Consider the following 14,846-nt stretch of genomic DNA (forward strand, 5'->3'; position numbering starts at 1 on the left):
CAATAGATGAATGTATAAAAAAAAATGGCATTTATACACAATGGTGTATTACGCAGCACTAAAAAATGACAAATCATGGAATTTGCAGGGAAATGGATGGCTTTAGAGCAGATTATGCTAAGTGAAGCTAGCCAATCCCTAAAAAACAAATGCCAAATGTCTTCTTTGATATAAAGAGAGCAACTAAGAACAGAGCAGGGAGGAAGAGCAGGAGGAAAAGACTAACATTAAACAGAGACATGAGGTGGGAGGGAAAGGGAGAGAAAAGGGAAATTGCATGGAAATGGAAGGAGACCCTCATTGTTATACAAAATTACATATAAGAGGTTGTGAGGAGAATTGGGGGGGGGAACAAGGAGAGAAATGAATTGTAGTAGATGGGGTAGAGAGAGAAGATGGGAGGGGAAGGGAGGGGGGGATAATAGAGGATAGGAAAGATAGCAGAATACAGCAGTCACTAATATGGCATCATGTAAAAATGTGGATGTGTAACCGATGTGATTCTGCAATCTGTAATTGGAGTAAAAATGGGAGTTCATAACCCACTTGAATCTAATGTATGAAATATGGTATGTCAAGAGCTTTGTAATGTTTTGAACAACCAATTAAAAAATGCTAAATAAAAAAAAAGTAATTTCAGGTGTCTGGGTCACAATGTCCCAATTTGAACAAAAATAAACACAAAGAGGGTTCTGTTGTATTATAGTCAGATTTTCCTTTTGATTTAAAATTTTTGTTTTTGTGTTTTGCTTTGCTTTACTTTTTATTTTGTTTTTGTAATTCTATCAGTAAATATGTGTTAGATTTTATGAGAATAAATAAAATTAAAAATGTGAAAAAGACTATAAAGTGTGCATAATATTTAGAATATAAAAATTAGCAGCACTTTTTATTTCAGCAAGGAAAAATTTTAATTCTTATACAAGTCATGGGTTTGGGGCTCCATAGGGTTTCAGATTTGGGAAATTATAACTGTGTAATTTCCCCCATGTGATGGATGGTCATTCTTAAGGTTCCTAGAATCTAATTTTATCCAGATTTAAAAAAGAAAGAAAGAAAGAAAAATTCAACCTAAAGAGTACTGAGCACTTACAGTGTTCCAGGAACTGTGATGGGTGTTTGGGGTATAAGTTTAAGTATTGTGTCTATGCTTGATAAGCTCACAACTGGTGGGGGAAGAGGTGATAAGTAGTGATGATCCAGTGGGTTAGCAGAGGGCATGGCAGAAGTAAGAGTTCTGGAGAAGTCTAGAGGAAGGTGCTATTTTGGGGCAGCAGGGTTTAGAAGAAGAACCAGATTTGGAGATTAATAAATGGGAAGAAATTTGCCAAATGAAAAGACATGGGTTGGAGGAGGACAGGAAGAGAATTCTAAGCAGAAGCAAACACACATATAAGGACTTGGGTAAGTACAAGAAATCGTGGTGCATTTTGGGTAATCAAGAGTAGTTTTATGTGGTTTAGAGCCTTAAGGAATAGGGTTTAGGGTGAGAGAAGAGGGGAGGTGAAGCCAGACACACATGTGCTCGGGACAGCCTGTGAAATGCCTCATCTTTCATCTGAAGATTGAAGTTTGAAGTCACATTTATTACATATGCACTTTGTTGTTACAGTTAAATGTTTCCCTGAGTTTCAGAAGAATGCAGAGTGAGAAAGGAAAAATGAATGCATGAGAGGATGAATGAATTGAATATATAAATAAATGCAAAGTCACTGGTGACTGTTGGAGGAATCAAGAGGGCAGTATTTTTGAAGGATGACAGCCCCTCTAGGAAAGGTATAAGATAAGTGTGTGAGCAACGCAGGTCTTCCATTATAACACATGTGGAATAGTAGTATACTTGAATCCCTCAATAGTTGATTATAGTGCCAAATAAAATGTTATTGAATTGGCTATTGGTGGGGATATATGAAAGATGAAAATGGCTGGACAACTGTTGTGTAGGTCACAGGTCTATATAGGATAGAGTCCCATGAAAGGTACATGTACAGTGACAGATGCAAGCAGGGGAGTTTGAGGATGTTCTCCTGTGACTGCAATAGCCTGTGGCCATGGAAGATGACATCAGGTTCACAGGTGGCTAGGTTGTTCAGTTTTTAGTATTCTAGGAATAAAAGTCATTATCAACAGTGACTTTATGACCAAGGGGGATTCATCTTACTTCCCAGGGCCTCAGTTTCTTTTCTTATAAAATAAAGAGATTAAATTTGGTCATCTTTGAAATCTCTTACAGCTGTGTATTCAATGCATAGAATATTTTTCTCCTTTATACTACTAGGTAAATTTGATGAAGGAATGTTAGTGTATATGTGTGTCATAGTTAATCTGTATAGATCTGTTGCATGCCATTTTAGAAATGTACTGATGTAGCTTTTTTCCCTCTACCTTATAGATGGCTCAACACTTTAGGAATGCTGGCCAATCAGGGCATTGATGTTGTGATACGACACTCATTTTTTGATCATGGATACAATCATCTGGTGGACCAGAATTTTAACCCACTACCAGTAAGTGTGGCATAAAGATTCCCACTTTCTTTTCCATATCGTTCAGTTCTTTGTAGAGAATATTTCTCCTTTTGCTGTTGCCAGTTAATTTCATAAATCAGACAGAAACATTCTTGTCTCTGTTCCCCTGACCTATTTCATAGACTTTGGGCTTCACCACACACACACACACACACACACACACCTCTACCTCTATATAGAGACTCACGCATACACATACATATGCATGGATGCATATCTACATATATATTTACATTATATTTATTAACATTTATTAAATATTTATGTATTGATTACATTATTTTAACAAACCTAGTGCAGTTGAGATTCCACGTCTACTTGTGGCCTGTTTGAACTCTGCTTGAGAGTGAATTTTTCCAGATTGTTTTCTTTTAATGCTAATATGAGACATTAGTTAATGTCAGATGCAACATGTTGAAAGCAGATGGGGGAGTGTTAGCCAAGATTAGATACAGTAGGAGCCCATCTCTTAGGGAACGGATGAAGTACGCTTACAGTTAGATATCAATCTCTAGAGCACCATCTTCTCTAGGAAAGTAAATAGAAGAATAAAGTGAAATGGCAAAAGCAGAGTTCTGGATTTGTCTGGCGAACTCATTGACCAGTCAGAGAAATCCTACAAAAGCTGCTTTTCATAAATATTTCGTAGGTTATTCTTTTACACAGATGTCATGGTTATGATGAAATGTCAGACTCCTCTCATCAACTCAAAGAATTTCCAAGCGGGGTCTCCCCTTCAAGATGATCAAGTTCTGCCTTATCAGGGACTGATAAGCAGGGGTGAGGAGGAAAAAGAATATAGAGCAGCCCTAGACCCTGTACCTGTGCCTGGTCCAGTGTTCTTCCTACCACATTACTGTTGCCCTAGCATCCACAGGAAACAAACCCAAACTGGAAGTGATCCTGCCATTTGCCTCCCTGGTTCTAGCCAGGAGGTCTCCAGATCAAGAACAGGGAACAAACTGGCACCCAACAGCACCATTTCCATGTCTCCAAAGAATCATTCTGGGTTAGAATACTCAGAAATTATTGTGTCACTGGATGCACATGACTCCAAGACTTCAGATAAATCACAAATACTAAAACTAACTGGTACAGTTCCTTTTATTCACAGAACAGGGATACCTCTTCCAAAATATGTGTGAGGAGTTGGAATGGGAAAGGATGGAGAGGAAATTTTCAGTTTGGAACCATAGGGGTCTGTTCTGTTTTCTTTTAGCTCATATGTTTGCAGAAGTAAAACAAAATAATTAGAAAAGTGTCTATGAAATGTAAGCATTAAACACATATAAGACCACATGTTCTATTTGAAATAAATATCTATTGAACATCAGGAGCTGGGGCACTAGTAATGGATAAATGAATAAATAAATTATAATAAAGTCCTGTGGAGGCTCCTCTAGAGTACATGCGCAGGAAGGGCCCAAGTACAGTAAGAAGCCTGCTTTGCAGGTTTCACAGAAGAACCTTCCAGGCAGAGCAAGACTCTAACACAAGGCTCCAGGGCAAGAACAAAGTTGGCATGTTTGCAGAAAGACAAACACCAGAGTGACTGGGGCCTGGCAGGGAAGGGGAAGACTGACTGGAAAGAAGTAGGTAGGTAAGGGTCAGATTATGCAGGGCAGTTTGGCTTCAATTATAAGTAGTAAAGAAAGCCATTGGAGGGCTTTAATTATGGAAGTAACAAGATCCAACTTACATTTTTACAACCTAGCATAATTAATGCATCAAATATTAGTTACTTTAATAATGTATTTTAAAAACATTTACATTTAAAAATATTTACAGATCACTTTTATAAATTGTGGATCAACAACGTTCTAAAATTCTGTCACCCCTTTCAATCTATCTTTCCTTTTTCCTTTCTATTCTTTCCTTCCTTCATTCTAATTTCATTCTCTCTTCTTGATCATATACTATGTACTGATCGCTATTCCTGGCAATCAGTCACTGTGGTAAACCAAAAAGACAAGGTCCCTGAACTCTTGGAGCTTATAATTTAATGCTGTGTACTGAGAAGTGGAAAATACATAAACATATGAAAAAGATAATTGCAGTTTTCCAAAACTGCTCTGAAGAAAGCCTGGTAAGTTAAATATAACTTTCAAATTTACTTTTCTGAAGAGAAACTAAGGTCCTAGGAGGTTATTAAGTGAATATACCAGGCCAAACAAGTAGCCAGAGCTGGAAATCTCAGGATTTTCCAGCTTTAAATTTCCTTTTCTTTTCACTGAGCCATACTGTTTCTTGCAGCATTCTCTTAGGTGTCTTTGCAGGGGCCTAGAGAGAATTTTGCCTTTGAATTAAATAAGAAGATAAAAACAGGCCTATTGGGAAATTGAAAAGAAGAAACAGTCTAGAAAAGGTCTTTGGATGACTAGACAAGCTTCATTTCCAGAGTTGGACAATCCTGGATTCCTAATCAACCCTCCATCTACTTTTACACTGCCATATATACATTAAAGATGCAAGTTCCCATGACTTTGTTCTCCCATAAGAGTTATTGCCAGTGACTTCCTTTAAAAGCCTGGCACAAAAGACCTCCAGTGATACATGATGGCAGCAGAGCTCATAGAAGACCATAGGAAACTAAAACAGGTTCCATGGATTCAGCACAGAGTCTCAAATGAACTGAGCAGCTGTATTTCTGGAAACACTGAGCTCTAATAGAGAAACCACATATAAAAAGCACTCTTAAAAGGTAGCAGGCTTTCTTTTCTTTCTTTCTTTCTTTCTTTGTTATAATAAATTCTGTACCTTATAAGTAGAGAAGTTGGCAGCTGGGAGTGTGTCCTAAGTCTCGCCTGGACAGAATTTAGAAGGCTAGGCCCTGGGCACCAATCTGACAGACAGAGCCATCAGTCCCCTAAAATGTGTAATGAACACAAAGCTGGGAACCCTATTGGTTGCCGCTTCAGAAAGTTGCGCAGTTGATAACGCATACTGCCAATATAAACTTGTGGATTTTGTATTGTGATTAAATCTTAAAGAGAGCTTAAGGAATTAGTGAGTTGTGTTTTGGTTGTCTCCCAGAAAAATAAGTTAATTTCTATTCTGGTTCTTTAAACCCAGCTCAGTACATTTCAGGAAAGGATCTTATTAACAAAAAAAGTCTTGTTTTTGTTTTTGTTTTTGTTAGAGCTCTTGGGTAAATTCAGAAAAAAAAAATGACCATCTTAGCCTTATGGCTCCTCAAGCCATATCCCTACTGCCCCTCCCTAGTCAAGTCTGATCCCAGTTTGTGATAGTTCAGCACAGCTCTGGCGTAGCCCTTCCAATAGCACCAATCCAAGGTAAGAGAGGATGTGAGGACAGCCCTTTAAAAGAGAAACAAAAATGATGAGTGGTAGCCAGGAGTTAATGGGGAGGGAGGGCAGAGCACAGAGGAGTTTTAAGGCAGTGAAACTACACTAATGATAGTATCTCGGTGGATACATATTTTTATACATTTATCCAAACCTCTGGAATGCACACTATGGGTGAACCCTACTGGAAACCAGGGATTTTCAGTGTTAGTGATTTGGCCATGCTGGTCCATCAAACATAATAAATATACCATTCAGGTGGGGAATGTTGATATGGAGGAGAATGTGCACCTGTGGGGACAGGGTTATGTGGGACATCTCTGTACCTTCAGCTCAATTTTCTTGTGAGCCTAAAACGTTTTTAAGAAAAAGTCTTAAAAGGAAAAAAGAAAAACTTTTGCTCAGAAAAGACAATTTTCACCTACAACTCCTGCTCCTCAGGGTTGTTCCTCTAGAAAAGTGGCAGCCCTCCCCCTGTTGTGAGACTTTATTTTGCCTGGGAAGAGGAGAACATTTAGTTCAGCCATGCTTCATCACTCAACTCCCACCCGTTTCCCCTGACCCCCCTGCCATTGGGAAAGAGGGAACGCCTGAGTCTCCACAGCCAGCCAGCCAGTCACGGGCTCCCCTGGGAGCAGGCGATGTTTGTGCAGAAGAGATCTGCACATTCAGTGGACATAGTCCAGACCCCACCAGCCATGGGCATTTCTCCTCAGAGAGGGTTTTGGAATTTTGCTTGCTGCTTTTTTTAAAAGCTTGATTTACAGAGCCTTCAGGGAAAGGAATGGTGAGTTACTAGACAACATCTTCCTAACTCCCACGCCAGGCTTGCAAATGCAGTCTTCACACAAATATAATTCAATTCAGAAAACATCAACACCTGAAATCTATCTGGCTCCGTGTTGGGCATTATACGAATACACACTTAAGTAAGATATAGTTCCTCCATCTGCAGAGCTAATGACTGGTGTGTGTGTGTGTGTGTGTGTGTGTGTGTGTGTGTGTGTGTGATTACAATTAAATCCTATATTTAGAGTGAGATAAAAGCTAGATAGACCATATTGTACTGCCTCTTCTACGCTGGCATAGTGGTGTGGATATTCGCTGTTGGGGTTTTTTTGTGTGTTTTTTTTTCCTACTATTCTTGCTGAATAATAAATATTTAATTCAGCACCTTTTATGTACATTGCTCTGGAATACAGTCATTGGTCATGGATGGAGCACAACTCACTAGTCTATAGTGAGATTGAACCTATTGTTGCAGTTTCTATGGCATGGAAACATGTCCTGAGCCAAATTATCACTATTTAGATGTCATTTGGCCATTGGAAAGAAACTCTAACTCTTGCTGCTGTTGCCTGCTTGGCTCCCTTGGTTAGCTTCTCATGAGATTCTAGCCCAAGATCCTACATGCTCCATCCTTGCTTCCTTTCAAAATGTTAGAGACAGTAACCCTGCTGCCCTGCATAGCTCCTGTGTGGATAAAGGGTCAGCTTAAATCTGTCCTTTTCCTCAGGAAGAACAACAAGTAACAAATGGAGTCCCACTTATGCTCTATTGATGTGAGAATGCCAGCTAATTAGGAAGCATCAGAGGGAACAGCAAGAATTTAGTACTATGACTAGATTTGTGGATTCTAAACCTAACTCTGCCATTAATTATATGGGTATTTGGTTCCAGTTTTCCATTGGTTAAATTGAGATAAAAATGTCTTCTCTATCAGCCTCCAAAAGTTACTGGTGCTGTCTTTGAGAAAATTAACTATGGCAATAAGTTTCTGATTTTTTATATACATATACATGTAGAAAAGCATTGGAAGGGTCTATAGCTAAATGTTAAACATGGTTTTCTTTGAATAGTGGGATTACAGGCAGTTTTTATTTTTGTATGTAAAATTGCTGCAATCAGCAATATTTCTTTAAAAATCTAAAAGAATAAAGGCTAGTTTTAGAATACAATGTAATGTTTTGAAAGGATTGTTTTACATAGCTAAATAAATATGATATCAGACTCATTCATTGATCATTCATGTTTAATTCATTCATAAGCAGTTATTACCTCATCCTATGTGCTGAGATACTGTGCTAGACACTAGAGTCCCTGTCCCTACCCTCCAGACGCTTACAGCATAGAGGGGGAGACAGGTGAGTTAGCAGGGAAGATGAAAGATATATTTTAAAAGGATGGAAAAGGAACACAGTGGCCAGAATGGGTGGAGGGCAACATGGGCTTCCAGAAAGATTTCTGGAGCAGAAAATGCCTGTGCTGGAGCCTGAAGAAGGTCAAGTTATCCAGAGGAAGAAGAGTTTGGGTCTGGAGAGTTTCTTCCCAGCACAGGCAGTAACTTGTGCAAAGACATGGAGACGTTACTTTTCTAGTGAGTCATGGTGGATGAATTATGAAAAATTATTTAGGGAAGCTTTTCACATTGCTAAGCAGTGGCCACACAGGGTGGGCAAAAGTTAAAGAATTCCCAAACTACAAACCTGGAGGTGGTATGGCAGGGGAAGTACAAAACCCAGCCAAACTAGCCTGTGTCCTGTTTCTTGGTGTACCCTTTTCTCTCTTTCTTGTCTTTCCCGTGGGAGCCATCAGGAAGATGAAAGAAGCAAAGTGTACCTGCTTAAGGGGAGCTGTGATGTGAAACCCAATCCTCTCATTAGGGGCCCTGACAAAGACTTCTCCATGTGCAGCCTTCCTTTGTGGGAACCTGCGGCTGCTGAGAGAAGGGCATCTTTGGCTGCAGGATCAATCACTGAGACTCAGGCTGGCTCCATGTCAGTGGCCAAAGCACCTGGGCTGAATGCCCAGTGGACATGATTTGCTTCTTTTCTCCTCTGTGCCTCTAACACCTGGCCTCTCCTCAGAGCACCTTCTGACCAGGCAGACAGCTCTTTTGCCCCTAATGCTTTTACATAGAAGTGCCTCTGATATTTTTACTACTAATTTTCATCCTTTGTTTATTTATCAATCTGAGCAATGTGCACAGTATGTCAGCAACCACACCTGCTGTCTAACAACTCACCCCAATTATGACTGCTTTGGGAAGTGGAGGAGCTCTGGACCTGAAATCAGAAGCTGCAGGCTCATAATTCAGCGTGATAATTTTCTAGTCATAGGAGTCTTTGTTTACTTCTCTGCAAAAAGGGGGAAGGGTCGTTGGAGAGCAGGGAGTATTTGAATGTGCTGCTGGCTTGGACTCAGACTGACCAGCATTTCAAACCCAGCTCTACCACTTACTACTTACTAACTACATGGCCATCGATTTACTACTAGATCTCAATAAACATCAATTTCCTCTCATATACTGGAGGTAATAATAAGGTCTATCCCAGAGGGTTCTCAGAAAGGATTAAATGAGTCAATGCAGTGTATCTTTTACCACAGAGTAAATATTCAGTAAATGTTAACTTCTGTCATTTATGAAATCACTTTGTAAAATGTAAAATTATATAAGTCATAATAATAATTATCATTAATAACTTGAACATAACTGTGGTGAGACAAATATGCATTTGAGTATTTGTGCAAATATCTGGAAATCAAGTAATGACTAAAATATGAAAAATAGATTTTTTTAGTGAAAGTTAAATTGCTAGAAAATTAGAAGAACCAAAAGGTACAATGGTGATTCCTGAACTTTAGAGGAATTGACTGCAACTAGTTAAAGGCAAACTAAGAATTACATTTTATTTCCCTCCAGAAAAGATGCTGCCAACCTTTCCCAGTGAAAGCAATTAAGGCAGTAACAAAGCTGCAATACTAGCTCTAACACCTTCATTTGGTATTTATAAATGGCCCAGTAAGCTCTGGAAACCATGATATGACACATCAAAATGGTAATGATAGCACATTATGTGAATCACTGAGAAGCAACAATTGAAAATCTTACTCTGCCATCAACCATTTATATTATTCCCAGACTGTAATACTGAGAAATCACAGCTACAGCAAATTGTGCACAAGCTAAATAAATCAGTGAGAAGAAACAACTACAGCCTCACTGTGCCTGAACTTAGGAGCATAGTTCACCATCCTTGAAGCAACCTGCAGGTGAGGAGGAATAAGGTCAGAATGAGAAGAGCTGCACCTCACCTACCTACCAAACCAATACAATTAATCAGACAAGAGAGGGAAGTACTATAAACATATGAATGCATGTATCATTACAATATTCTGATTTTAGTTCTTTTGACTATATACCAATAAGTAGGGTAGCAATTGGTTCATATGATGGTTCCATTCCTAATTTTTTGAGGAATTTCCATACTGCTTTCCAAAATAGTTGTGGAAATCTATTTCCAAATCATTGCATTTTCATCAACAATATAATTGTACCTTTCCTTCACATTCTCACCAGCATTTATTGTTATTTTTATTCTTGATGATTGCTTCTAACTGGAGTGAGATTAAATCTCAGTGTAGTTTTGATTTGCACTTGCACCTAATTGCTAAGGATATTGAACATGTTTTTACATATTTTGGCCATTTGCATTTATTCTTTTGAGAAATGCCACTTAGTTCATTTGCCCATTTATTGATTAGGTTATTTGTTTAGTGGTTTTACTCACCCATAAAGAACAAAATTATGTAATTTTCTGGTAAATGGACGAAGCTAGAGAATATCATGCTAAGTGAAATAAGCCAAACACAGAAAGTCTAATATTGAATGTTTTCTCTCATATGCAGAAGCTAGGAAGTAAAAAAAAAAAGCAATAAAAATATGGGGACCTCATGAAAATAGAAGGGAGATCAATAGAGTAGAGGAAGGGGATCAAGAGGAGAGAAGGAGGAGAGGAGGGGAGGTCACACAGGAAGTACTGGGGAGAAAAATCTACCAAATTATGCTATGTCCATGTAAAAATATACCACCTTGAGTCATATACATATGTATATATGTACATATATATGTATATATATACATATATACATATGTATATATGTATATATATATGTATATATATACATATATACATATGTATATATGTATATATATATGTATATATATATATATATACATTAAATGTTATATATATATATATATATGTATATATGGATACATTCCATACCAAAACCATAATACTTTGTATTATGTTAGAATGTATCCTAACTCCATTAAATTTTTCTTGCTGCTTGTTTAAATAAGAGTATATATATATATATATATATATATATATATATATATATAAAATGAAAGTACACTAGTTAAAATAATGATGATGATGATAGAAGGGAGATCAGTAGAGTAGAGAAAGTGGATCATGGGGAGGGAAAAGGGAAGAAAAAGGGAAGGTACTGTGCAAATTATGTACATGTACAAATGTGACATAATTAACCTCACTATTATGTATAATCATAATTCACTGTTATGGCTTGGATATGTGGTATCTTCCAAAAGCTCATGTGTGAGACAATAAAAGAAGGTTGAGAGTCAAAATGATCAGGTTATGAGAGGTGTAACCTTATCAATGACTTAATCCACTTGAATAGATTAACTGAATAGTAACTATAGACAAGTGGGGTGTGGCTGGAAGAGGTGGGTCACTGGGGGCATGCCTTTGGTGCTTATATTTTGTCCCTAGTGAGCGAAGCTCTCTCTGCTTCTCGTTGTCAGTGTTCTGAGCTGTTTTCCTTCTGCCATGATGTTCTGTCTCACTTTGGGCAGAAAACAATGAAGTTAGACCTCTGAAATTGTGAGGGCCAAATAAACTTTTCCTCCACTATGTTTTTCTTGCCAGGTCTTTTGGTCTCAGTGGTGGAAAAAACTGACTAAAACATGCACCAATAAAAATAAAATTTAAAACTTTTAAAAAGAAAGAGGGAGGGAGGAAATTAGAGGAGGGGAGGGAGGGAAGAAGGAAGGAAAGAAGGAAGAGAGGGAGGGAGGGAGGGAAGCCAGGAGAGGGGAAAAAATAGAACGCCCTCTTACAGATTCAAAGGCTTTAATTATGAATGCCACAGTATGACAAATCTAAGGTTACTTTATCTTTTTATTATATTTGAAAATATTAAGAGCACAATGATTCTGTATGACCTTCAGGAACCAACAAATAAGCCTCTGATAAGTGATCATGAGAACCAAAGTATTATGGTTTTGGTATGGAATGTATCCACAAGGCTCATGTGTTGAAGACTTGTATCTGATGCAGCAATTTTCAGAGGTGGGTCTTTTAAATGATTGAATCATGAGGGCTCTGATCTCATCAATGAATTAGTCCATTAGTTGGTTCATAATTGAATGAACTGTTTATTGAAAGGTGGTGGAAAATATAGGAGGTAGGGCCTAGTTGGAGGAAGTAGGTCACTGGTGAGGGGTGGGTACCTTGTCCCTGGCCCCTTCCTTGCCTTTCTCTCCTTCCCATCTGCAATGAGGTGAGCAGCTCTGCTCCATCATTCCTTCTCCACCACAATGCTCTGCCTCACCACAGACCCATAGCCATGGAACCAATCAAGGACTAAGACCTCTGAAACTATGAGCCCAAATAAATCTTTCCTCCTTTAAGTTGTTTGTCTTAGGGTATTTTGTCATAGCAATGGAAAGATATCACACAAAAATAATTTTTCCTAACTCCATTAAATTTTTCTTGCTGCTTGTTTAAATAAGAGCAAAAGTATTTTTAAAATAAAATTAGAACAAATAAATTGAAATTGGTTTAAAATTCTTATTAAATGCACTACACTATCTATAAACTTAAAAAAATCTATCAGTCATTAGGTACCTCAGTCACTTTTAACTATTATCAATCTCTGCTTATTTTATCTCTGACTGGTTTCAAGTATTGAATGGATTGAAGCAGAGTATACCACTTTCACTTATTCCAAACTTGACTTGAGAAGATCTGCTGTCTACTCTAGAATTCATTGCCCTCATCTGAATATTGAAATCTTTATCTTTTCTGTATTAAAGCACTGGTTCTCAAGCCTGGCTACACATTGTAGTCACCTAGGGAGCTTTTTAAAAATAACTGTGCCCAGGCACCAGGTCCAGAGATCTCAATTCATTTGGACCATAGAGGATTCCAGGTGTTGGTATTTTTTTAAAGCTCCCCAAGTGATTCTAATGTGCCGCCAGGCATGAGAACCACTGAGTTAGAAGCTTTTATTTACCCTGGTTAAATTAGAAGTTACCTTTTCTCTTCTCTTTTATACTCAACTCTTGGTTCAATTACTGAGATATTAACAAAATATTTAGTACTATCCTATCATTTATTTATTTGAAAAATATTTATTGAATATCTGTTATGTGTCAGTAATCTCTAGTTTTAGTGGAAATAAAGGTGAAAGAGAAAGACAAAATCCCTGCCCTCACTGGAGATTATAATCTAGAAGGAAAGACTACAAATAAACTAAAAAGTAAATTATTACAAAATTCAGAATGCTATTCAGGAAACAAAAAGGTTGCTAAGTTGATAACAAAGAGGGGAGACTTAAAAGTGGAGTGAGGACAACATACATATGCCATCAGTTTGAGAGTGGATATAATTACAGTCATAATACTGGAATAGCGGGATAAGAGTAACAACTGCATTCAGCTGGGGACAATCCACCATAGGTCTCCAGTTCCAGTTCTTCTGGACATGTAGGGCTGTGGACTGAGATAATGCACCCCTTACTATCTCTCTTTTAGAACTTAACCAGTGCTGTGATTTCCCTTTCTCTTCTGGAACCATTTGGGATAGGCTTTGGAGGCTGATTCAGGAGTGATTTACATACCCTAGTAACATGTGGTATCTGCCACATGTCCCACTACTCCCCCACATGAGACTTTTCTCAATCAGGAGAATCTTTTCTGGATGTTATGAGCATTCACAGCACATCCTGTAAAATAGCAGTAAAAGCCACAACAGGACACTGAATTGGTTCAAAGGCCTTACCCACAAAGTCACATTCAATTTATTTTTCCTTCTGGGAAAGTTGCTTAAGCTTTATCAATTGGATTCAAGAGCACTCCTCACCAACAAAACTGGTAAGATAGTGGCTTGGATACCTTTATCCAATAGAGCCATAAAAGTTTTAGTTTCTTCATCCCAAAGTTTTCCTACATACTTGAACAGATGTACATTGCTTTTGGTCCTTCTTAGAGATAGGGAAACCTCAGCTTCACACCTAGTCATCTTTCTCCCTGAAACAGGTAGTGAGGGTAGCGGGAAGAGAAGGCTGTTGGCACTAAGAGAAAGCACAGCTCCAGGCCAGTAGGCAAGGCTCTGCATTGACCTTAGTTTCTTCTTTTAATAATAGCTTTATTGAGACATAATTCATATACTGAAAATTTCACCCTTTAAAAATGGATCATTTTAGTGTATCCATGGAGATGTATAACTGCCATCACAATCTATTTTAGAATATCATCTGAAACGTAAACCTTATGCCTATTAGCAGTTATTCCTACTCTTCCTTTTCCCCAGCCTCTGAAAACTATGAATTGACTTTCTATCTCTACATTTCATGTGAATAGAATCATAAAACATGTGGCCCTTTGTGTGTGGACTCGGCTTAATGTTTTCCAGGCTCATCCAAGTATCAATACTTCTTTCCTTTTATTGCTGAATAATATTCTATCATAGGGATATGCCACATCTTATTTGTCTATTCATCTATTGGTAGATATTAGGACTGTCCTAGCTTTTGGCTACCATGAAGAATGTTTCATTTAAACACTGTGTACAATGCATAATGTATGTCTTCATTTCTGTTGGGCATGTATCTAGTGTTATGGTTGGAATAATGGTGTCCCCTCCAAAATACCTGCTGAAACTTAGGCCCCAATACAGCAGTATTAAGTAATGTGGTCTCTGGGCCTGGCATTGTGGTACACACCTGAAATCCTAGCTACTAAAAAATCAGTTGATTATATCTGTTTATCTATTCTGTCCCATTGATTTATTTGTCTATTCTTTCACTAGTATCAAACTACCTAGATTACTATAGCTTATAGTAAGTCTTAAAAATGGATATTGCCAGTTCTCCAACTTCAATATTGTGTAGGGTAATTTTGGTCTTTTGCCACTCTATA

The 14,846-nt window shown here is 37.9% G+C and overlaps 1 protein-coding gene across 3 annotated transcripts in view; it reads left to right on the plus strand.

Moving 5' to 3' along the window:
- The window catches only part of Hpse2 (heparanase 2 (inactive)), a 664,554-nt gene that overhangs the window by 527,978 nt on the left and 121,730 nt on the right, over nt 1-14,846 (plus strand). For all 3 annotated transcript variants that reach the window (XM_027930190.2, XM_027930191.2, XM_027930192.2), the window contains one exon: nt 2,393-2,507. In XM_027930190.2, the coding sequence (XP_027785991.1) occupies nt 2,393-2,507 (115 nt within the window). The remainder of the gene's footprint in view (nt 1-2,392; nt 2,508-14,846) is intronic.

Source organism: Marmota flaviventris, chromosome 4 (genome assembly GCF_047511675.1).
Source record: "Marmota flaviventris isolate mMarFla1 chromosome 4, mMarFla1.hap1, whole genome shotgun sequence".
Taxonomy (NCBI): Eukaryota; Metazoa; Chordata; class Mammalia; order Rodentia; family Sciuridae; genus Marmota; species Marmota flaviventris.